This window comes from Diabrotica undecimpunctata, chromosome 6 (genome assembly GCF_040954645.1).
Source record: "Diabrotica undecimpunctata isolate CICGRU chromosome 6, icDiaUnde3, whole genome shotgun sequence".
NCBI lineage: Eukaryota > Metazoa > Arthropoda > Insecta > Coleoptera > Chrysomelidae > Diabrotica > Diabrotica undecimpunctata.
In genome coordinates, this window is record NC_092808.1 from 6,973,196 (window position 1) to 6,999,666 (window position 26,471).

Genomic DNA, 26,471 nt, shown 5'->3' on the forward strand with positions numbered 1-26,471 from the left:
GATTGCAATTGGTTTCAAGATGAATTTGTAGATTAATACTTGATTTTCAGTTGATAGTTTTGATTTTCTGTTTAACAACCAATACATATTGCTCAACTTATGACCCAGTTGTTTTTGCCTAGTAAATATATGCTTCCTCCAGTTTAATCACTTCAATGCTTCATCACCTTGTGGGATTCCCGTACCGTTTAAAGTTACAGTCGGACATGTTTCCCTACGCGTGGTAAATGTTAAGTGTAGTGATTTGTTTTCATTTAATTTGACTCTCCATTTTTTCATCCATTGTTGTGTTTTATTTAAAAATAGTTTGTAGAATTTCTGAGACTATTTTGGGATGTTTATTAGATGATTGCCGTATCATCTAATTGCCGAAGCATAAAGAAATGCCAAATAGGTAAACTTAAAGACAAAGATGGAAATCTTATTGTAGATCTAGAGAATAAAATAAAAAGATGGACAGAATACCTGAATGAATTATTTGAAGACGATAGAAACAACTTAACTCAGATAATCAATGCAACTGGGCCAGACATATTGAAAGAAGAAGTAGAATACGCAATAAGAAACGCTAAAAATTGAAAAGCAAATGGACCTGATAAAATTCCTACAGAACTGTTGAAGCTTTTAAATGATAAATCCGTAACCATAATATTAAATTTTGCAGCGAGGAGCTAAAACAGTTTCCCCTCCACTTTCCTATGTCGATCTTTCGAAAGTAACTTCGTTTCGAAAGGTTTTAAGTTTCGAAAAATTGTATAAATTTTGTAGCTATAAAATTCAATATAAAGTTTAGATTTTCATTCAAAATTTGTGCCAATTTTACTTCTTAATGTTTATAAACAATGGAGATATAATTAACAAAAAAATTATCGCTAACTTCGTTCGTATTGTTCATAAAAGGTTAATTTTTTTGTTAAATGTGAGTTTTTTTACCAGGTATCTAATGGTTGTACGTACAAGTCTATAGCTTGAAAAATATAGAAGTTATTACTATTGTTTATAAGTAAAAAACATACCCCTTTTTCAAACGTTTATTTTGTAAATAATTTCGATGAAAACTCAATATTCATTTAACTTCTGAGATAGTATAAGTCTTAAAGAATCCTATGAAATTTGTTAAATGTGTCTAGCATCATTCATAGGGCAAGTTCAATGGTTTAAATAATTAGTCCGAGGGATAAACAAATTGAATAACTTTTAAACTATTTGACCGATCGGGGGGAAATTTCGCACAAATTTAAAGGACATTAATTCCTCAATGTTGAAATGTATTAATAACATTTTATTTTGTTAATAAAAAAATTTATTAAATTTATAAATAAGTGCAAAAAAACTGCTTTTTTGCAAATATCTCCGTAAATTATTTATCAATTTTAATTGAAAAAACGGGAAAATAAAGATATTCTTGATATAAAAAAAATGGTATAAATATTGTTTATTTAAATTATAAGGGAAAAAACTTATAGATAAAAAATCAAATTCTGACCATAAATTATTGTTTAAAAAAAACGTAAGGTAAAAATAGGAGTATCTTTTTATCTATTCGTCATCTAGTAACCCCCACTTATGTCTTAAAAGCTTCAGATATCTGCGAAACATTTTGCCGTGAAATCGATGATTTTTGTATAACCAGACTGGGCTAAACTACGTCCAATTATTTTTGCATTTATTTGAAGATGACCGGAGGTGATAAACATTAAAATTGGTGTTAGAAATGACCTTAATATATTTCGTAATCTTGACCAAACACAACCTATTATCAACAATGAGCTTTTTAAATATTTTTATCATTACCTCACAAGTCGTCATGCTGTCGAAACGCGCTCTTCGCTTGAAATTTTCAACGCTTTACCACGCTGCCAAATATTGCACAGCGACTAATAATCGAGAAAATTATTATAAAAATTTGGTAGGTGCTCAGTCTCAGAATGATGACACGAATCCAGAGGGATGGGAGAATGCCAAACCGTATGAGAGCATACCTGGACCGAAACCTTTGCCGGTGCTTGGAAACATGTGGAGGTTTTTTCCTGGAGCAGAACTTCGACTTTTAAACACGGATAAACTTTTTCTACTGTAAGTACATTACTATAGGCCTACTTATATACTAATATGAGCAACGCTATAACCTGTTGTGAAATACAATATATTTACAACTAATTACATACTATTGAATATACATACAAGGGGTTTCAAGACTATATTATGTATACTAACTATATTAATCTTTTGTCTCTTTTTCTTCTTTTCCCATGTTCGTTGTGGTTATTCCTAAGTTTTCAAATTCTGACTCTTTTTCAAAACTATAGACAGTCTCTGCTCCTTTTATTTTGATATCTATCTATCTATCTATACAGCCCTTGCTGTCCAATTTTGGACATAGGCCTCGTCTTCCTTCTTCCACGTCTCTCTATGGTAGGCAGTTTGTATCCACTTAGGGCCTGCGTCTTTCTTTAAGTCATCTGACCATCGCATTTGTGGCCTTCCTCTTTTTCGTTTCTAACTATATGGTCTCCAGTGTATAAGCATCTTATTCCATCTGTCGTCTTTCTGTCTTATGGTATGTCCAGCGAACTTCCACTTAAGTTTTGCATATTAATTTGATATATTTTTTATTATTTGTTTTGTCTATTCTCATTTCCATATATTGCATTTTTTTTTGGATTTTCTAAATGTTTTTTTTTTTGTTCTCGGGTAATTCCAGCAATAATCGACACAAGTCGGTGGGATCACCTCTCCAATTTTTCTGAAATTTTACTCACATGTTGTACTAGACAAAAAAATATGATTGTCAAATTTTCAGACCTTAATATTCAAAATGGCGGCCGTGGTGCCGTTTTTATAAATTTTTTTCGTGTTTCGCCGATTTTTTTAGTACAGCGAGCTAAATATGCTTAAACAAATATCCACTATATGTTTTCTAATGTAAAATTTCCCGCTGAATACGATCCAGGTGTCAGAATTGCCATATGACGTCATGTAAAGCCACAAAATGCGAAACAAAGCGCTTTTTTTGAAAAATTCATATCTCAAAAACAGCCTCTTTAATTTTTTTCAAATTTTCACAAAAGACGCCTTAATACAAGTACTTTCGAATAAAAGTTGTCTCAGAAATCGATTTTATATGTTTGAAGCCACTGCGCCCTATAAGATTCCAAAAAACGCGATTTTCCCGCCTTTTTTAGCGCTTTTCCTTCGTTTTTCAGCTTCCAAATAACTTTTAGAGGTTTTCTCACAACGAATTCGAATTCTGCGGAAAATTCTACACAAAAAATGCTTATTTTGAATTTATTTACCACCGATTTTACCGTTTTATAGGGGGCGACACAATATTAAACGCAGAATTGCGCGCTGTAATCAATACATTTTTTGCGCTAGGATTTTATTATTATACATATTATAATATTTGTTCGTCTATATACATAAGTGTGTGTCTCATCGCTAGTATCACTACATCATCCGCGTAGGCTATGCACTGTTCCCTGCTATTGAAAATAGTTATTTCTGTGCTCATATTTGATCTTCTTACGATTTGTTCTAATACTAGGTTGAATAAATTCGTTTATAGCGTATCCCCTTATTTAAACCTCTATTCACTGTGAACTGTCTTGAAAAGCTTCCCTCCATTATTACCCCATTAATCGTGTTTCTAAGCGTCATTATCAGTAGCCTTATAAGCTTTTCTTGTATTTCTAATATTCTCATGGCCTCATATAGCATCGTTCGATTTAGGGAGTCATATGCTTGTTTAAAATCTTGTTTATAAATGCTTGTTTATAAGTTTTGTTCATAGCTATTATTTTGTATTAATTTTAACATACTTATTTGATCAGTAGTTGTTACTCCTGGTCTAAAACCATCCCGGTATTCTCCAATCACTTTGTTGTCATATTTTATTCAGCTCATAATTCTCAAGGAAAAATAAAGGAACCAATAGAAGACGCAAAACCGATTGCAAAAGCTATTCTACCACATGTAAAGACCAACCGAAGACGAGAAGAACATCGAAATGACCTCGAAAGGAGAGAAAAACGTCTTCCCTTGCACAACATGTCTCAAACACAGGACATACAATAAACCTTAACCAAACTACGATGCTAGCTAAGATAAAAATTATAAGAAAACGCGAAATCAGAAGATCAATAGAAATAGAAAAAAATCTACAGTCTAAACAAGAGAGATGATGGTCAAAGGTTTTCAACAACATGGAAAACCGTATTAAACAAAAAGTCAAAAATATACAAGACCATTATGAACAAAACTATCAACAGCCGCTGCTGCGTGGCAATTTAAGGCGTTATAATTTATATATTATCTACGGTTTATATTGGTATTTTCTAGTTCTTTTCTAAGATCTAATAAAAAGGAATGAAGAAGTACTAAGGAGCGTCAACAAAGATATAGAACTGCTAAAGTCTGTTAAACAACGAAAAATGTCTTATCTGGGACATATAACAAGTGAAAGTAGATATAAAATATTACAACTGATCCTTAAAGGCAAAATAGAGGGCCGTAGAGGTGTAGGAAGGAAACGGGTTGCTTGGTTGAGGAACATTCGTGAATGGACTCGAATATCAAATGCGGGACAAGTATTCACAATGATGATCGCCAACGTCGAGTAATTCTAATATGACACGCGAAGGAGAAGAATAAAAAGGAATTAGTCAGGCCATTCCATATTGTATGCTATTTTTCGTAGACACCTTTCTCCAATGATAAACAAGTTTGGAACATTTATTATACGTTCATTACTAAAAATACCGGATCGACTTGACAACAAGTCATAGTGAATTTAGGAGCGACCATAATTTTTATATAATTACTTTAATATTATATCAAGACAATAATACATTTTAAAACGATTAAGTTAATAAGTTTAATTAACTTATTTATCACTGCACTTGAAAAATGTATTCATATCTCTAAAAATAAGGTCAATTCCACTTAATAATAAATCAAAAATATTGCCACGAGATTTTTTGCATAATTGTTTTCATAAGATACCCCTAAATATGGTGCAAGAGGTCGCAATTTTTTTAAACAAATTGTAAAAATCAATTTTTTCGGCCTGGACACATTTTTTTTGGGGGTTTTTGGATATTTTTGAACAAAAACGAATAAAATCTCTTGCAATTTTTCTTTAAAGTTTATCGTTTTTGAGTTATAAACAATATAAAATTGAAAAAAAAAAAAAGAAAAATTACAATTTTCAAGGCTCAAAAACATACGTAAAACATATTATCCCATCGATGTGGTATGCAGTGGAGCTATGACATTAAAAGAGTTGGAGGACCAACATGGAAACCTTTGGCACGGGACATAGATGCATGGAAGGAAATGGGAGAAGCTTCTCTTCAAACTATCGAATAAAAAAAGTTAAAATAATTACATGTGTAATATTGGGTCCTATTATGTAACTCCGGTAGTATAACTGACGGCATTCAGTATCATTGACTGACTAGTGGCTAATGGTACATGGGATTGGAAACAAGAAGAGGATGCCTTTGTTCAGCAAGGAATGTTTATTGCTGAATTATAATGATAATGATATAAATGTTAAAAAATTGATACAGATTTTTGTTTAATCTCTTTATATGCCATTCTTCTCATATAATTCTACAACTAAATAGCAAATAACCCATTTGATCAGAATAAAAAACTGTAACAAGAAAACAAGTCTACAACAAACGAAATTGCAACAACCAAAAAATAAATACCTAGTACAAATAAAACACACTTCTTCTTCCTCTGTATAAGCAATTCTGCTTGTTCATTGGCGGATTAATACCTCTATGGAAAGTTGTCTCTCCATTTTTGCGCGGTCGTCCGATACTTCTTCTGCCGATTGGTGACTTATCTCTTGCTATTTTGATGACACGGGTCTCCTCCATTCTGCTTATGTATTTAATTCTTTTTTCAATTTTGTGTCCATTCATTTATACACTGTACGTTACATTTTCTTCTAATGTTTTCACTTCTCTTTCGATCTCTTAGCGTATTACCTGTAATTCTTCTCCGTGCTCTCATCTCTGCCGTTTCCAGTAGCCTTTGCGTTGCTGCTATGTCGGGTCTTGTTTCTAAGGCATATGTCATTATTGGTCTTACACTTCTTCTTCTTCAAGTGCCATCTCCGCGGCGGAGGTCGACAATCATCATAGCTATTCGAACTTTTGAGACGGCTGCTCTGAAAAGTTCATTTGATGTACATCCGTACCACTCTCTCAGGTTGCGCAGCCATGACATTCTACGCCTCCCTATGCTTCTCTTTCCTTGGATCTTTCCCTGCATGATCAGTTGGAGGAAGGTGTATTTCTCTCCACGTGTAATATGTCTGAGATATTCCAATTTTTTTGTTTTTATTGAATTTAAAATTTCCATTTCTTTGTTCATCCTTCTCAGAACCTCTTTGTTTGTGACGTGTTCTGTCCATGATATTTTAAGAATTCTTCTGTACACCCACAGCTCAAATGATTCCAGTTTTTTCATTGATGTAGCATTCAAGGTCCAAGATTCCATTCCATAAAATAAGGTCGAAAAAACATAGCACCTCGCCAACCTAACTCTTAGTTCCAGTTTTAAATCCCTGGTACATAGAACTCTTCTCATTTTGTTGAAATTTGCTCTAGCCTTTTCTATTCTTATTTTTATCTCCTGATTGTAATCATTTGTGGAGTTAATCATTGTTCCCAGGTATGCATATTTGTCCACTTGTTCGACGTTGGTTTCGTTTATTAGAAGATTCTCGTTATTTCTTTGAGTTTTCGATATTCTCATAAATTTCGTCTTCTTGACATTCATTGTTAGACCATACTCTTTTCCATACTCTGCTATTCTGGTCACCAGTCTCTGAAGATCTTCAATGTTTTCGGCTAAAATCACAGTGTCGTCCGCATATCTAATGTTGTTAATGGGAACTCCATTTACCTTTATTCCAGCTGTTTCACCCTCAAGAGCTTTTTTCAGGACCTCTTCGGAGTAGGCGTTGAAAAGAATTGGCGACAATACGCATCCCTGTCTTACTCCACATCTAATTTCAATTTCTTCTGACAGCTGTTCGTTAACACGTACTTTTGCTCGCTGTTTATAGTATAAATTTGATATGATCCTGAGGTTGTTGTAGTCAATCTTCTTTGATTTCAGGACATTCATTAAATGTTTATGTCGTACTTTATCGAATGCTTTATTATAGTCAATAAAACATGCGTATATATCTTGATTGACGTCCAGGCATCTTTGTATTAGTATATTAAGTGAAAAAAGAGCTTCACGTGTTCCTAGGCCTTTGCGGAAACCAAATTGTGTATTATTAACGTCTATGTCCAGTTTGTGATATATTCGGTTATGGATGACTTTAATAGTAACTTTAGCGTATGAAACATTAAGCTAATGGTCCGGTAATCGCTGCATTCTCTTGCGTTTTTCTTTTTAGGGAGACAAATAAAAATAGATGTTAACCACTCTTTGGGTAATACGCCTGAACTATAAATTTGGTTCAAAAGTGTCACTAAAACATCAATGTGCTTCTCATCTAGAATTTTTAGGATTTCTATAGGAAGCATATCAGGTCCAGGGCTTTTCCCGCTCTTCATTGTTTTTAATGCGTGCAATATTTCTTCTTTTGTAATATATGGACCTATTTCTTCTGACGTAAGTTCTATGTGCTCCAGATCTCCTCTTTCATCATCGAACAATTCATGGATATATTCTGCCCATCTTTGTATTTTCTCGTCCGTATGTGTTATAGCAGTACCGTTTCTATCCAGAATTGCACAAGTGGGATTTTGTTTTCTTAGTCCTGCCAGTTCTTTGACTTTCTTGTGTAGGTTAAACAGATCATATTTATTTTGAAGGTCTTCGATCTCTTTGCATTGCTCTTCAAAGTATTTTTCTTTTGCCTGCTTTATCGTCTTTCTAATCTCGTGGTTTATCTCTCTGTATTTATTGTTATCCTTGTTTTTAAATTGTCTCCGTTGTTCCATCATATTGAGTATCTCGTCATTCATCCATTCCTCTTTTCTCCTTGAGGAAGTCTTTAATATTTCTTTACAGGGTTCCAGTAGACAATCTTTTAGTCGATTCCAGTACTCGTCAATATCGTTGGTGTTTGTGTTCAATTTGTTGCAGTTCACATGCAGTTCATGTTGGAGGCATTCTTTTACTTTAGGTTCTTTAAGTTTTCTTGTGTCTATTGTAGGGATTCTTTGATGTCTTTTAATATTTTTAAGGGTGAGTGTAATTTTGGCTATGTGGATTGTGATCTGAGGCCACGTCTGATCCAGGATATGCTTTCACGGCTTTAACAGCATTACGGTATCTTTCATTGATCATAATGTAGTCTATCTGGTTCCTGACTACTTTCTCCGATGTATCTGCGGGCGATCGCCATGTATACAGTCGTCTGTTTGGTAACATAAAAAATGTGTTTGTAATACATGTCTTACACTGGCTTTATAAATTCTTGACTTCATCTCAGTGTGAATGTGTCTGTTTCGCCATATAGTGTTATTAAGGTATCCTGACAGTCTATTTGCTTTTTGTACTTGATTTCTCACTTCTTTGTCCAGGTCTCCATAGCTAGACACAGACAGTGTAATTTCCAGGTATTTTATTTCCATTACTTGTTCAATACTGACGCCGTCAATTTATATTTTACATCTGGTTGGTTCTTTGCTGACTACTATTGTTTTAGTTTTCTGAGATGAGATTGTCATATTAAATTCTTTTACTCTTGGTATTTTCAAGTATTTTCCGAACTTCCTTTAATTTGTGGTAATTTCTGGTGTTTCCGATTCTAGCGTCGTTTGTTCTTCCTCTGCATAGAGCTTTTTTAGGTAGTCAATCCACGTAGGGGAGACCTGGGCTAGTTGACTAAAGGGGTTAATTGACTAATTGCCTCTAGTTCCTTTAATGTGTAACTTATGTCGCCTATAGACACGATATCTGAACTGTCCACTCTTGTGCCTCCATTTTACAATATCGCTGTTATAGTCGCTTGTGTTTTGTGTCGGTGAGAACGAGAAATCTAGACTCAGCCTTGGTAAGTAATTACTTTGGTTCTCAACATTTTCGTATTGTTATCTATAAAATCGTTCGTCACAAATTTCACTGAATATTTTTGAGAAGTATCATTCATTGTCCATGATTTGACGTGATTTATTTGTATCTGCGTTAACGCATGTCTATAATACGACACTCGGAATGACAGGGTGACGCATGGGGCTTGTCGACTAAGCCGTGTCGGGGTTTGTTGACTTAGTCGACAAACCCCATCATGTACTCAAATTTCAGAATTTGTGAACTAAATTGGCAATGAATAGTTTATACTGATATCGAGGCATTTGGAAACCATTTGCAATTATTATATTGCATATGTTTGTCCAAATTTCTGAAATCTCAGCAATCTATCAGGATGGATGAAAGTCAACAAACCCCGGTCTCCCCTATCCTTTTCTATGTGTTTTGGTTATATTAGTCCCTTTACCTCCGTTCTGACCTCTTATGAAGCGCCATATTTTCTTTATGCATGTAAAAATCATGTTCCATTTCTTTTGAAAAGCGTTCCCAGTGATAATGTTTTATTTTTGTTACAAGTGCATGTGTTTCGTTTCTAATTGTCTTGTAATTATGATATGCCTCTTGTGTTTTGGTTGACATGTATTTCAGGTAAGCTTTTTACTTTTCTTTACATTTTTCCTTCACTTCTATACAAAACCTTGTAGTTCTTCATCTTGGGAACGATTTATTTTTATTTATATTTCTTTCTCCAAGGACTTCCTTGGCCGAGGCTAAGAGATTAGACTTAATTTTTGCCCAGCTTTCTTGGACTCCATCGCTTTCTGTTATATATGTATTTCTGCTTTTTCTGTTTATTCTTTTTTGGAAAAGGTATCTTGTAGAGTCATCCTGTAATCTTTCGACTTTTATCTTTGTGGTGTATTCTGGTGTTTTATTATCACACATATGTGTTTTCATTCGGATTTTGCACAATATCAATTTATGATCGCTTCCTATTTCTACTGATGTTAGTGCTCTTACATCCAAGATTTGAGAGGGCTGTAACTATCTATTCGACAGAATATAGTCTATTATAGATCTTTGTCCTCTACTGTTTCCAAAAGTGTGTTTGTATTGTTCTTTATGAGAGAAAAAAATACTGTTTTATTATATTATAAAATTTATTTTTCAGACTTCAACAACGATATGGAGATATAGTTCATTTTGGAGGAATATGGGGACGCAGAGATAAGATATTCCTGTATGATCCAGATGATATGGAGGATGTGAGTATATAATAACCTTCGTATAAGAATTTATTTAAATCACTTTTATTATATTTTTAAGTGACTCTTGAAGCATTATTTTTGAGGAAGATTGCTAGTGACTTTTGCCTGTTCATATCCTTTCCAATAGTACTGGTTCTTATGTTTATGCATTACTTTCCAAAGCTTTTCTACAATTGTAGAATTACAACAAAATAGAGACATACATGAGGAAGACCTGACGAAAAAACTCACACCGATATATAATCTAGAAGAAATACAACTAAATGAACTTAAACACAAAATTCGAGCTGATATTCCAGACCCGCCCTCTATATAAAGACGAAAAAAAAAATCAATATGGATATTACTGAAACAGTGGAAATTAGATTTTTTTATATTATACCCTAGGAAAATAGTTTACTTGGTATAATATGGTTTCCTCTTTTTAATTTTTCTGTTAAATGGGAAGTTTTCCATTTTATCAAGAAAGTCAAGAGTAAAAAAATTGATGTATTAAGTCAAAAAAATAAGATGTATTTTAGCAGTCGCAAACCGAAAAAGATTGAGAATCTTTGTCCTAGCGTTTCTATATGATTCGCGCATTGCGGACAAAAAAAAATTAGCGAATATATCGACGGTGTCACGACAGAAAGGCATAAGCGCCATTGACAGTTTTTTTCAGGAGACACAAAAAACGTTTAATATCGCTTAATATTTCTTTTTTTACATCTTTTTGGCATTTTATTATTATCGAACTGAGGCATTCTGACTTACCATATGTTATTTATAAAACAATGATTATAAACATGAGATATTTAACATTTTGGTGCTTACGCCTTTAATGTTAGGTTCTGTGGTGTTTAAGCCTTTTTGAAAGGCGGTTACCATATTTCGAAAAAAGTATTTTGATCAAAAAATGTCACTTAGGAACTTGTACGCCTTTTAATTTTACGGAATTATAACAAAAATGGAGAATAAATCTTTTCATTTTAACGCATAACAATTAAGTAAAAATAATACAAATTAAACAATACACAATAATATATTTATGAGTTTCTTAGAGTTATATTGGTGTAAAAAAATACAAAAATAAAAGTTAATATAATTATCACGTTATATTAAGTAAAAAACAACAAAAACTATTAAAACGTACCATTTTTTCTACATTGATAACTAAGTAAGTTGTATTATAAAACTAATAGAAATAAAATGCAAATCAAAATTTGATAACAGAAAATAACATTTATCAATAACAAAACAAACTAATAGAAACGAAGAACCGATATAACAGAAAATTGAACCAGTTGATGAGCTAGGACTAATGCTGTCAATTTCAGTCCCATTTTTAAAAAATACTGTCAAGGATGATGAATCTAATTCGGAGTCGGAGTCATTTTGTTGTATAAATTCATTACAAATTACAACCTATCTTATCATCAACTAATGAACTAAATACTATTGCGGCATTATTACTACTATCATCAGTATCATCACTATCTGAGTAAGGTACAAGCTTTTTATCACAGGTTAATAAATCAGTCTCTTCTTCGGCAGTTTCATCAGTATTCGAAAATAAACGGCTGTCAATATTCAAATTTAGACCTGAGGAAAACTGAAATCCACAATGGCATCATCATCTAGAACAGAACTAGGCATTTGGAGTTCTTGTTCATGGTCTTTTAGTACAGGCTCTAAAAGAATATCATGCTTTAGCGCTTCATTGAGGACCTCATCTTCAGAGGAAAATGAACCATGGTTTTTATTATTTCCGCTGGATTCCTGCACATTGCTTTTCTGATCTTCCCAAATGGATTGCAATGCAAGATTCATTATTTTGTGCCCCCGAGAAACCATTCTAAAAACCATTAAAAAAAAAGAAGTAAGCGCCATTCAAATGTTAGTTTTTTAAAATAATATTACTACCAAAATATAACTTTAAAATTAAAAAAAAGAAAACTATACAACAAAGTCAATATATATTTTATTTAGGTTCAAACCTTATTTAAGTCGGTTAAGTAGTAACTTTTCTATGGCAAATCTAAGTCATAGTGTATTTTAAATGGTCAAATGGCGGTTAGATAAACGAAAAAATTTTTTCTGAAAAGGCCTAACCGACAGTCGGTAAAATTGTACATTCTTATGGTATATTATGATTTCTCAAGATAAATAATCTAACTAAACGCTTAACAAAACATTAAATATTAATAATATTTCAAATTATTGTTTAGCTTATTGATATAACCACGTTTTCAGACCCAAGACGTAAGCACCACCTTCCACTAAGGATCTTGTCGCTTACTGATTTCGGTGTCTCATCTTTTAAGAAACTCGTTTGGCGATTAGAAAATTCAAAGCTTGTTTTAGTCGAGTTGGAATTTTTTACAGCTGCGTCATTTTAATAGTCGATAGGACGTAAAATGTATTTTATTTTGATACCAAAACATAAATTTATAAATTTTGGCGCTTATGCCTTTTTGTCGTGACGCCATCGATATCAGGCTTGCACAGCGAAAGAGTTATCTAAAATATACTTTTTATTAAAAATTACAAAATAGATATTTTATTGCAGCATACATTACCTACACCGAAAAATTTCAACAAGTATTTCTATATTTATTCATCCCGTACGACATACCTAATATTATTTTTACAGCTTATTCGCAACACCGGTCCTTTCCCTTCCAGATTTATTATGGACGCCGTTTTCTATTATCGACGTAAACTAAGAAAAGATTTCTTTAAAGGGAATCTCGGACTTGCTTTGTTGTAAGTTTATTTTTTGTATTTACTGTAAATATAGTCTATTTATGCATGCGCCATTACTTAACGCTTACGAAATATGCTTTCGTGTGCTTTAAAGTTGCCATTCGTGTGCAAAGGTTTAAAGATATGTAATAAGAAGAACACACAAATTAAAAAAGAAATATACAAGCTGAGAGACAAAGATAGAAAGGCAACAAAAATAAACAGAACATTCTGAAAATAACTAGAGAGGTATATAAAGACCTATATACTATTCATACACAACAAAATAATTTCCCAAAACTAGTAAGCACTTTTAGCCAGTCGACATAGATTTATAACGTATGGTCCTAAAGTTTTGGGAAAAATTTCACCTGGTCTGATTGAGAAGCAAAATGCATTTAACAAAGAAGGCCATGGAATTGAAATGTCATCAGTTATTGACATTTAATAAACAAAGCAGAATATTTTGGTTTGTGCTCTGCAAAATGTCTTATAAAATTGATATTCGTCGAGGTGTTTATAATATGGTTGGGCGAATGTCGAAACGAGATATTGTTAATATTTATCGAGATCAAAACATAAGCAAATCGACAATTTATCGCACAATCAGAGAATGTGAAGAAGGGATACCATGTGTTAACTTGCGTAAAAGTGGCCGACTGCGGATTTTGAACCATATAAGAGAGGCAAGACTGATTGAAGCAGCTAAGAACAAAATTGGGGTCTCACAACGAAAACTGGCCAGAAGATTTCATGTTTTAAAGACTACAGTATACAGGACCCTATCGAGTAACAATATTATCTACCGGAAAAGAAGGAAAGCTCCAAAATACACAGAGGATCAATTAGAGAGAATTCCGAGATGTTGCCGCGCATTAAGGCGAGTGCATACCTACCTCAGGCTCGTCCAATTGAAGAGTTCTGGGCAATATTAAGTCGGAAAGTCTATAATAACGGATGGGAAGCACAAAATCAGGAACAGTTAAGACGCCACATATATACAAAAATTAGAGAAATTGACGCCGAGGTCGTCCAAAGGATGATGCAACGTGTCAGGGGAATTATTAGGCAAATCGAAAATAATGGTCCCTTGTCTGTCATTTGAATTTTGATTTATAATAAGGATAGTTAAGTTAAATTGTTGAATAATTTAATAAAAATATAAGATTATTGTGGTCAGAGTTATATGCTTTTGAAATTTTTCCCAAAACTTTAGGACCATACGTTATATATTCAGGGATTCTACAGTATTCACTGCCTTCCCTCGTTCAACCATTTTCATTTCTCCCTGTTGTCCCATTCTCCATCGTTTAGGCCTCTCTTACTCATGGCGTCGTCTAGTTCGTTCCTCCAGGATTATCGGGGTCGTCTTCTTTTCCTCTTTTCTATGGGGCTCCATTCGGTTATTCTCTTTATCCATCTGCTGTCGCTAGTTCTTCTTACATGTCCACTTTAGTCTTTTTTGTTCTATATATGTTAGTATGTCTGTTTCTATTGATTTTTGTCATATTGATTTGTTCGACAGAGATTTGACCTCTAAAAATCATACAAACAAGCTGAATTTTGCTCAGACTGTCAATTTTGGGACCCACAAAAGATGCAAAAAAGTACTAGCTTACATAAAAAATTTGGAGAAGGAGTAGCCCTCTATTTGAAAAAAGGGTAGCTCTATATAAACAAGTATTGTTCGGTGTTTCGATAGAGGGATGATCCATCAGTAAAATGCTAACCTTGCTAAAGACTCTCTCCTCCTTTATCTGGGCTTGGGAACGGCAACAGTACTGTTACGCCACCTATACCGAACCTGTAGATACACGCAAAGTTGGCTGGTGTATTCTTTGATACAGACGATGGAATAAGACAAGGGGATTCACTTAGCCCTATGCTTTTCAATCTAATCATAGATAAAGTCATAAAGAGTTGAAATATTGATAGCCCAAAATGAAGATAGCCTTCAAAGACTAGTTCACAGATTTTATACAAGAGCAAAAGAATTTAACATGACGATTTAAATTCAAAAAACTAGAACAATAGTAATCAGTAAAAAAAAATAAAATGTAAACTGAAAGTCAATGGAATTTGTGACAGTAGCAATGTTAGCTACTATAAGCTCGTAGTTAGGGTCTTTTACATTACCAAAAAGCTTGGTTACCACTTTTTTGTATGCAATCCAAGCTTTTTTTTCCTTACTAGTCATCTTGGTTTCAAAGGTGGAGTCAAACATCATTTTACGATTATCTGATCCAACAAAAACACCTTCTTTCACCTGGGCTTCTGATAGATGGGGAAACTTTGCACTTAGGAGCTATTTTCTTGTGGCATTTTAAATTAATTACTATTTAAATGGGAATAACCCACAATTAAAGGTTAAAATACGTTTATTGACGTTTCAATTTCCACTTCGGAAATCGTTCTCAAAATACAAACATTAGTAAATTAAATAAATTTTGGATTTTGTTACTTAGTGAAAAATTCTTCTAATAATTTAATTTTATCTGACTCATCTATATTGACAATCCAGACATACCTTATACACTTTAAAGTAGACGACTTTAAAATGATATTGCCAATATTGTTGAGTTGCGTTCCAGGGACGACTTTACTTATAAGATACTCATTCGATTACATGAAATCAACTTTAACTTGAGAATATCCGTCAGAAAAGATCATAATAACATGTAATTCGTCTTTAAAAAGACAAATACATGCCATGATGACAGTAAAATTCTCCTGTTAGTGATTCCATAGTAAATTATGGGGGAAAAACCAGGAAAAAAACCTCATAATACTATCCCCACATGGTAAGTATTTGATCGTGCATTTAGTTTACCTTCAATAAACACCAAATTCCGATTTTATATGTTTGTTATTTAAAAAACATAAATGATGTATTCTCTATATGTTACTGACTTACCAATAGTGGTATTTTCCTTTTAATAACTTCCTCTTTCAATATGGGTAACCAGATCCTACTACATTCTGCCGAGGAATTCGCGACACAATTGGTCTCATTTAGCATAATTAGAGCCGCTTCTTTGATTTTTCTCTTTTTATCATCCGTTTCTTTTAGGACTATATTTGAATCATTCCATTGAACCCTATGTTCATTATCCCATGCGTGTTTATATATATATATATATATATATATATATATATATATATATATATATATATATATATATATATATATATGTATATATATATATATATATATATATATATATATATATATATATATATATATATATATATATATATTTGAATCATTCCATTGAACCCTATGTTCATTATCATATATATATATATATATATATATATATATATATATATATATATATATAAACACGCATGGGATAATGAACATAGGGTTCAATGGAATGATTCAAATATAGTCCTAAAAGAAACGGATGGTAAAAAGAGAAAAATCAAAGAAGCGGCTCTAATTATGCTAAATGAGACCAATTGTGTCGCGAATTCCTCGGCAGAATGTAGTAGGATCTGGTTACCCATATTGAAAGAGGAAGTTATTAAAAGGAAAATACCACTATTGGTAAGTCAGTAACATATAGAGAATACATCATTTATGTTTTTTAAATAACAAACATATAAAATCGGAATTTGGTGTTTATTGAAGGTAAACTAAATGCACGATCAAATACTTACCATGTCGGGATAGTATTATGAGGTTTTTTTCCTGGTTTTTCCCTCATAATTTACTACGGAATCACTAACAGGAGAATTTTACTGTCATCATGGCATGTATTTGTCTTTTTAAAGACGAATTACATGTTATGATCTTTTCTGACGGATATTCTCAAGTTAAAGTTGATTTCATGTAATCGAATGAACTATCTTATAAGTAAAGTCGTCCCAGGAACGCAACTCAACAATATTGGCAATATCATTTTAAAGTCGTCTACTTTAAAATGTATAATGTATGTCTGAATTGTCAATATAGATGAGTCAGATTAAATTATTAGAAGAATTTTTCACTAAGTAACAAAAAACAAAATTTGTTTAATTTACTAATGTTTGTATTTTGAGAACGATTTCCGAAGTGGAAATTGAAACGTCAATAAACGTATTTTAACCTTTAATTGTGGCTTATTCCCATTTAAATAGTAATTAATTTCCACTTAGGTACTTAAAACATTCTCCATCTTTAGGCAGGGCCTTGACAAACTGTTTTATTAAGCCTAACTTCATATGTAGAGGTGGAAGGAGGATCTTTTTTGGATCTACCAAAGTTTTGTACAAAATGTTCTTCTCGCCAGGTATTAAAACATTTCTTGTGGGTCATTGTTTTGGGGACCAGTATTTATCTCTTGCTCTACTGTCCCATTCACAAATAAAACGTAGAAACTTTGTAAATCCCTTTTCTTGACCAAGTAGCATGCAAACAGCTTTTAAACTTATTTTTGAAGAGTCTATAAAAAGCCTGCAATCATCCTTATTATACTCAATAACAAACTCATTCATTAGACCACCAATATCATGACAGTAGATCAAATCACCTTCCTGCCTAAGAAAACTGAGCAAACTATTGATCTCTGTAAAGTCTTTTCTTTTAATCTTGAGCCAAGCAATTCTGATTTTTCCTTTGTTAAACCCAAATTCCTTACTAACTCAGTTTGTGTAAACAACAAATTTTCTGAAGGACGCTAAAATTCACCATCGCTTCCTGGACCACTTTTATCAGATTCGGATTTACTAGTATTTAAAATGTCATCAATACGTAGAGGAGGCTCGGGGACTGGCAGTTCAGGTCCATGTTCTAACGGACGAATAGCAGATGGGAGGTTAGGATAAACAATCAGTTTCTTATTTTTGGAGTTATATCCAGAAACATCGACAATACAAAAGCAACAATCATTTGAAATACCTAACTCTTCTTTTGGTCACCAATTTTCCACCAAAATATGCAAAATACACCTTTTTACAAAGTCAGTAATGTTTCTCTGATGTTTTTTAAAAACATAATCACCACATAATATGTAACAAAAATGTATTTGGACAATTTTTACAACTGCGACTAGCCATACTTAAAAGCGTATGAGTCAAACACTTAAAAGTGAGGTTATGTTTATTAGAATAAAGGAATTATGCAGCTGTTAATGAAGAGGAAGAACCAGAGATATATAAGACAGGGGATATGACATACGGTGAAATAGATGGGATCGGTTCGCCATATTGGTGAGTATCTGACAGATTGTTGTTTGTGTCGAGTAGGTCTGTGCATAGAAATTTAATTTTAAAAATATTTTGAGCTTATTTTTGTACGGTTTTTACGTTTATTTAAAGTGAAACTATTATGACATCGTGTTCTTTTATTTTGTGTCCAGATAACACTCGTAATAATAAGAAAATCTCCACTGGAATATCTTTTCATAGGTTAGTATGAAATTGTAAACAGTGTACAGGGCGGTATTACTTCCGTTTTTAGTGATGCCGCGTGTAAAAAGAACATGTAATCTTTTTAATTTGGTTTATGTGGTTGTAGATTTCCTAAAGATGCTAAAGATGTTGAAAGGAGAAATGCCTGGATACACTTCGTAAATAGTGTGGGAACTGGGAACCTTCAAAATTTAGTAAATTGGACATTATAATTATAATTACACCTAGACATTACACAGTATGCAACTTCAATTGTACATTTCACTTGCTTTCATTTGCAAATAAATAAGTTTGTATAGGTGTGAACAAAAAGATTTTAACTAGAAGGTTCTTGATATTTTGTATAAAGTACTAGTTAATAATTACTCACATTTTTGTTTTGGCCATTCTTTAAATATGTACTATTTGACATTTTTTTGATGTAACAACAGCAGTTTTTTGCGTTTAAAAATATGATTTATCCTTTTTTTATAATAAAGCTACTTTATTTGTGTACAAAATGAAGTTTCAGTCAGCTTATAAAAAAATGTTGGTGCATGTTGAACTGAAAAATAAATTTAGTGGTAACTGTTTTCCTTTAGAAGATTTAAATATTTTAAAATGCAATCCCACTGATTACATTAATATCACTTCCAGAGAATATAGATTGAGTAATAGTTGTGATACTGATGTGTCAGTAGATATAATCCTTTCTCTCAATCTAAAAGCATAACTACATACATTGCTGGTTATGTTGTGTTTTACTTACAAAAAAGATTAGTCTGTAGTGAATGTTTAAGCGCCTTAGTAAGTGTCACTCGGAACAACTTTTTATTTTCATTTATTGATAAAAAAATAAAAAAGGATTGCAATATCCATCTGAAAGTGTAATTGATATATGCTTTATGGCTGAGACAATTTTAAAAGAAATCCCTTCTCCAATTTGTATGAGTACCAACGATTTAGTTACAAAAGTTTTACGGAGGTACATAAACAAAGACATCTTTTTAAATTTACTTAGTCATGGCATTGATCAACAATTCTCAGATAATCACATAATACTCCTAATAAAGGCTGTAGCAAGCCGCTATATTGATATTAGGATGTTCTATATGTGCAAGAGTAAGACTGACAAATCTCTCAGTATGAGACCTCTTATTAATAAAGTGGTATTATTTAGTGGACACTTAAGTGGAATTCAAATTGTTTAAAAAGAAATAAAATAAAAATATTGTTTAAAAATTCTTGTAAACATTGTTAACATCAATATAATAAAGCTCTTTCATTTTTCTAATTTTTATTCGAGGGCTCGATATACCATCATATTGTGAGCTAGTTTTTGTACCAGCTTTATACATAGGATGAGTGTCTCAAACTTTATATGTTACGGAAAATAAACGAAAGGCCGGTGAATATCGACAATCGCCTGTTGAGTTAGTTATTGTTGACAGTTGCAACAGCTAAAAAGTAGTATTTTCAACCGTTTAAAATATCCCGCGACTTTGACACTAGCTATAATATCCCTTATCATAGGCTCGCATTACTGGAAAAGTGATCTCTATATGCAGATATAACAATTCCATAGGAACTACAATAAGTTAAAAAAGGATAAAGAACACGGCATGTCTTTGATACAATTCTTTAACTACCTACCTATACACAATAACTAATTTTTATATTTTTTATATAAATATATAAAATAATTCTATATAAATATATAATTTATATTAATAGTACATGGAACTAACATATCTAAATGTATATAAACCTATGCAAGTGCACTTGCTAATTGTTGTTTTTTACTTGTATGTAAATGTTATAATTTTAAAACCATATCATTGACTGGTTTTGTACATTTTTTTAAACTTTATGTATATAATAAATTTTATAATTATTATTAAAGTGTACTTGAAGAGTACTAAAAATGAAAGTAATTTTATTCCAAATAACTATTATTAATCTAACTCAATGCTTATTCCCAAACTAAACAGTAAATCGTAAATACAGTTTGAATTAATTTGAATCCGGACCTGCCCGTCGCCATATTGGAGAGTACATCCTGTCAAATTAAGTGGTCCCATTTAGTAGATACAGAAATATCGTTTGTGTCATATCCCCTCTCTTACATATCTCTGGGAAGAACAAAGAGTGTTGTACAATTCATAAACAGTGCTACCAACCAAATACCATTCGATTTCTCTGCTCGTTAAACAAAATAAAATGTAATTATGCAATTTTAAATGTTAAATTGTGAAAGAATGGTGAGTGATACAGCATGTTTAATATGATTTTCTTAGTCAGCAAAAAAGTTTTTTCATCGTTGGCCTGTGAAATCTTATTTCCAATAAAAATAGTAATTACGGAAATATGTGTTCGATGCGTACTTGTTCAAACGATAAACGAAAACACCAATAATGAAAAAACTTGTGTTATTTTAGGCAAGGTGAGGAATGGCATAAGTTAAGAACTATCGTCAATCCAATACTAATGCAACCTAAAACAGTTCAGCAATACACCACAAGAATGGATGGAGTAGCTAAGGACCTCATGAAGCTTATTAAATATAGAGTGAAAAGTAGTGGAACCAATCAAACGCCTGCTGATTTCGAGAAAGATTTATACAAATGGGCATTGGATTCAGTTTCGATTATTGCTTTAAACAGACAATTAGGTTTCGTATTTTTTCTTTCTCTATCACAATTATCAATTTCTCTAATAAAATATATATCTTTGGTTTTTAGAAAAACCATTGTTTTGAAGACTTTTCGGCAAGATCACACTTGCCATTGTCAAGTCAAATTAGTTCTGGCTCTTCCTGATGTTTTTATTTAACATTTAATTTATGAAGATCTCGTTTTTAGGAGCACTTGATGCACATGCAGAAACAAATTCAGAAACCAACAAATTCGTTCTAGCTGTATTGAAGTTCTTCGATCAAAGTTTCTATTTGGAAAACTTGCCACCATATTGGAAGTATCTTCCCTCCAAGAGGTATAAAGAATATGCTGATAATCTTGACTATATAAATGAGTAAGTAGAAATCTAATTCTTTCTTTTTTAGTGGAGTTGGTATAAAAAAATTAAAACAACTGTTGTTTAAGTAATAATTGATATTAGTTAGTGAAACAAATTTGAACTTCTATATCGGTGTGGGTACAAGAGAGCTCGGTTAACTTTAACGAAAGTACAAGTTGAATATAGCCGCAAATGTCAACCATGGAACAAAATATTTCGTTTTGGCAGTGTTGGTATGTTTTTATAATGTATATGTTGTATGCTTCAAATATAAAGAGAGAAAGCTTTTAAAGTACATTTTGATTATATTATTTTATGAATTCTGCAATTTTTAATTCATATAAAACAATAACGAGCAAATATATGTCTCTTTCGAAATCAATTGCAAACATCTGTTGCAATCTGGCGACTGGAGGTTTAAGGATTGCCAAATTTATCCGCTAATCTATCAAAGGGCAATTTCCAACAAAAAATTCTGATAATTAAGTGCAATTAATCTCCAAAACAATAAATATTTACTCGTTCTTGTTTTATATAAATTAAAAATTGAAGAATCCATAACATAATATAATCAAAATGTAAAACATATACATTATAAAAACATGCCAACACTGTGAAACCGAAATATTTTGTTCCATGGTTGACATGTGCGCCTATATTCAGCTTGTACTTTCGTTAAACTTAACCGAGAGCTCTATTTGCTTTTATTGAAATATGTTAACAAAGACCTTTATATCTGCTTCATACACATTTGCTTAAACATGATAAAGTGATCGAAATTTTCAGAAACAAAAAACCTATCTTCCTCATGGCCTTTCTCGAAGATTTATGCGATCCATTGTAGTTGTATTTAATTAAAAATTTTCTGTGTATTGGTCGTAAAGTTAGAACCTTTTTTTATTTGGTACAAAAATTAATTATAAATCTACGAAACATGTTTTTGTCATACTCATCCCACTTATATTTTAAAGCTGACCTATTTTTTTATTTTGGATACTAAATGATGATGCCGTACCTTATTCGATAAACTTCATTTACTTCGAAATTGCTTATATGGTACTTAAATCGACACCTGTTGTTGTTGCGACTCGTTTCTGCACTTGTTTTAAGTCTATCAGAGGTATGTTGCCTCTTGGTTCTTGTTGCATAAAATCATAACATTCGCTATATTGTCTCGGCTTTGCCTGGACAAAACTTTTCGATTCAATTTTAATTCCAATTCCATTTCACGTCACTGTCACTGTTTTTCAAGAAAACTCTGTCGCAAACTGTACCTATTCCAGTTTACAAGTCAAGTTGTTTACTTCCACTAATATATTTCCAATAATTTTACTGCGCATCAAGTGGGAGTGACGATTGTAAGGTTTCGAAATTCGTTCCTACATTTGGCGGGTAATAACTGATTTTGTTTTATTTTAGTGTCCTCTTAAAAATTATTGATGAATCGTTAGCAAAATTTAAAAATCAAAACTTACCAGACGATGAGCTCGGCGTACTGCAGCGTTTACTCAAATTGGATAAGCAAACTGCATTTATCATGACCATGGATATGATAACAGCGGGAGTTGATACGGTAACTAAAATATTTTAAGGGGAAATTAAAGGTAGGGTTACATATTCTATTTTGTACAAAGCAAACTTTATTCTTCGTTTTGGTATTAATTTATATAAATATATAAATTATTTTTCTTTTTTTATGATAATACTTATTAAATGAAAGATTTTTTCAGACGGGAAAAACACTTGGAGCGGTGCTATACTTTCTGGCCAGGAATCCAGAGAAGCAAAGCATACTTCGTGAAGAAGTTTTAAAATATCTCCCAGAAAAAGACACAGTGATAACAGCCGACAAGTTGTCTGGAATGCTATACTTAAAAGCTGCCGTGAAAGAGAGTAGTAGGATCGCCCCAGTTGCTATCAGCGGTCTCAGAACTACCTCAAAGAAGATGGTAATAAGAGGTTACCAAGTCCCAAAGGGGGTAAGTACTAGTTTTTTAATTATATAATAAAGTGCTGATATGAAATTGACTACGAATATATTCTTGGTTCTCCTTTATTTTAGACAAATTGCAGGTTTAAACTTGTCTCATCTCCTGTAGGTTATGTTTGTTATCTCTCTAATGAGAATGCTGAAACAACAAAACCATATCCTTGAAAAGACGTTCGACAGGAACTAAAAGATGTGCAAAAGAACATAGAAGTGCTAGAGATATACAAAGAAGAAACTTATATTGCAATATCTATCCCACCTAATTAGCCTGCTAAACTTCTTTTTCTTCTTTTTATATAGACATGATTCTGTCTGTTTTTCGATGTACCTCCCGTAAGTTGTTATTTCATCGTTCATCTAAATAGATTTTTTACTACCACGCATCCCTATATTTTATAGGTATATCAATATCAAGATAATCCAAACAAGTCTATTTGATGTAACCCATGTATTACTCACGAATCTGAGCGACAGAGAAAACTGACGCAAAGCAGTCCCTGCATCTCTTTCTAAGGGCCGGATTTATCGACCATGTAACCTAAATGACCAATGGGAAGGTCTGCATGAATGACTGTTTGTTTGAATGATTGTTTGTCTCAAAGTCATCTGATATTAAGAATCTAGAAGTTAGCAACAGCATCCTCCTGACAAATATATCTTCTGCATATGTTACAAGACTAGCAATAAGAACTTAAACAAGTTTTAATTCTGTTTTAAAGAAATCAAACAATTTTTCTTTACAAACCAGAATTCTTATTTTTTGTTTTAGACGGATGTACTGCCAATGCATTTTTATGCAACAACTTTAATAGATAAATATTTTAAAGAACCCTCTAGATACATGCCAGAAAGATGGCTACGATCTGTTAGTAACGATTACTCAGCGAAAAACGCTCATCCGTTCGCTTACATGCCGTTTGGACATGGCGCCCGTTCTTGCATCGGAAGAAGATTTGCTACTTTGGAAGTGGAAGTGGCTGTTGCAAATGTAAGTATAAACTAAAATTTCTTTAATATTATTAATATTTTTGTACAGTCTCGAGGCTTTTATAATTTGGCTTATTAAATAAAGTATTTTAGTAGTATATTAATCTCAATTAAATCATAAATCGAACATAAAGCTGCCAGTGGCTATCTATATGGTATTATACGACAACCAAAACCACAGAATAATAATCAATCAGAAAACCCACTCTCATTTTCAAGATAAGCACGCGCATTCTTTCGCGCAGACAGAATCAGCCATGTTTTAAACGGAACCAGTGCTGTTCAGTGAAATTTTATCTGTTGTGCATAGAAAAATTAACCCGGTTTAATTTATTTACGACAACCTTAGACATAATATGCACTATTTTATTTGTACTTTTAGTCGAAGAATAGATTAAATTATTTCAAATTTACTAAATTATTAATCTCTAAAAATTTAAATTACAGTTATGTCGTACCTTGTCACAAATTTCTCAATTCGAGTCTATGTTTCCGTTTAAAATATGACGATCGCGTGCTGACAAACTTCGGACAAAACAAGGTGGCATCTGAGAGTGGGAATTCTGATTGTTATTTATTCTGTGCCAAACAAACAAATTCACTTGGAATACTCCCTTGAAAAATATCGTGAATGGACTGACTTTTACCACTGTCACCTGTCACTGTTTGTGGTTGTGTTATTGACATTTCAGCAGTTTGAGCAAATGACGTAATTTTCGTCTAGTCTAGTTAACCGACTCCTCCCACAAGCGAAAGGATCAGAAATTAGATTTTCAGTCAGCCAGCGTTTCTTGACCACGATTAAATTAATCTAAAACTAAATTGGATCCTTATAAAGTGAAACTTTATCATAATTGCGGTTTGCAATATATTCCATGAAAATCAAATTAATGCTGTAATTTTTTTTGATATTGGTTTAAAGAATTTTTCAAATTGCACTGTAATATGACTAAATATTACTCTTATATATGTGTGAGATACTAACCTTATTTATATTAAACGAGCTTTATGTTTGCAGATGATCAGAAATTTTGAATTATCTTGGGACCAGCCAGACATGAGATTTGAAGCCAGGTTGTTATACGGTTTAATAGACCCACTTAAGATTACCCTTAAAGAACTAAAGTAAAGCAAAATACCCAAAACTAAGAAAATCTCACTTAAACTGTTTGTTTAGGGAAAATTGTGTAAATATTTATACTCCAGGAAACAAAGCTTAAAATAGGGCAAAACCTCGCAAATTTTTCGTAAAAGACCGATTTGCATAAAAATTTGGAAGTACGTTCAACTCACCCTCTACTTCGAAATCTATATTTAAAGGGTAAAAACTACCCCTTATTGTCAAAATCTATAAAAAAAGCTTAAAAAGAGAGATTTTGATTCTTGGACTATTCACTATTTCTTTTCAAATTTTTTTTAAGTAAATCGACCTTTTCTAAAAAATTGCGAGGTGAAAATCTTCGTTTCCTGGACTATAAGATGTTTTACACGAAGTTTGTTTAACTTATTTTATTGAATTATTCAATATTTTATTTAATCTTATTTAAAATGATTCAAAGTCATTTTTGTATAAAATTTATAATTTTCACTTTGGGAAAATTAATGAAAATTGTCAGATGATGTTTGAATCCAGTTGTTTTTTTAATAAATAATTTTATAGTATGTATGTTTATCTATAAACCCTTATTGTCCTATGTCACGCCATAACTTAAGAACGATTATACCAATTTAATTTTTTTTATTTTTTAATACTATGTAGAATGTTCTTATGAAAAGAACATTTAAGGAAATTGCAAATTGTTCGATTTCTCGCCGAAGAGTAATTCTGTGTTTTTTTAAATTTATTAACATTTTATATTCTATTACTGTATAAGGGCCGATTGTTCGGACGCTAATCAAAACTTGATTATAATAAAATATTTAATTTAAAAAATACGTCACATTTTGAGGTTATGTTGACTGATTTATTTTAATCAATTTTATTAATTTGCGTTTTAATTTAAAATAAACCATAATTAAACTCTTTCTGATGTTAACTCAATGTTTTTATTTACAAATCAATAATATTAATTAAACAATTCTTAATAATTTTGACAACT

General features: G+C 32.1%; 1 protein-coding gene across 1 annotated transcript; it reads left to right on the forward strand.

Moving 5' to 3' along the window:
* The first annotated feature begins 1,697 nt into the window (after positions 1 to 1,697).
* LOC140443064 (cytochrome P450 CYP12A2-like) lies at positions 1,698 to 26,028 on the forward strand. The gene is made up of 9 exons (XM_072534119.1): positions 1,698 to 2,076; positions 10,187 to 10,280; positions 12,916 to 13,028; positions 20,819 to 21,051; positions 21,242 to 21,410; positions 22,815 to 22,968; positions 23,126 to 23,374; positions 24,155 to 24,373; positions 25,391 to 26,028. Exons 1-9 carry the CDS (start codon positions 1,715 to 1,717, stop codon positions 25,499 to 25,501), a joined length of 1,704 nt encoding a protein of 567 aa, XP_072390220.1. The 5' UTR covers positions 1,698 to 1,714; the 3' UTR covers positions 25,502 to 26,028.
* The last annotated feature ends 443 nt before the right edge of the window (positions 26,029 to 26,471 follow it).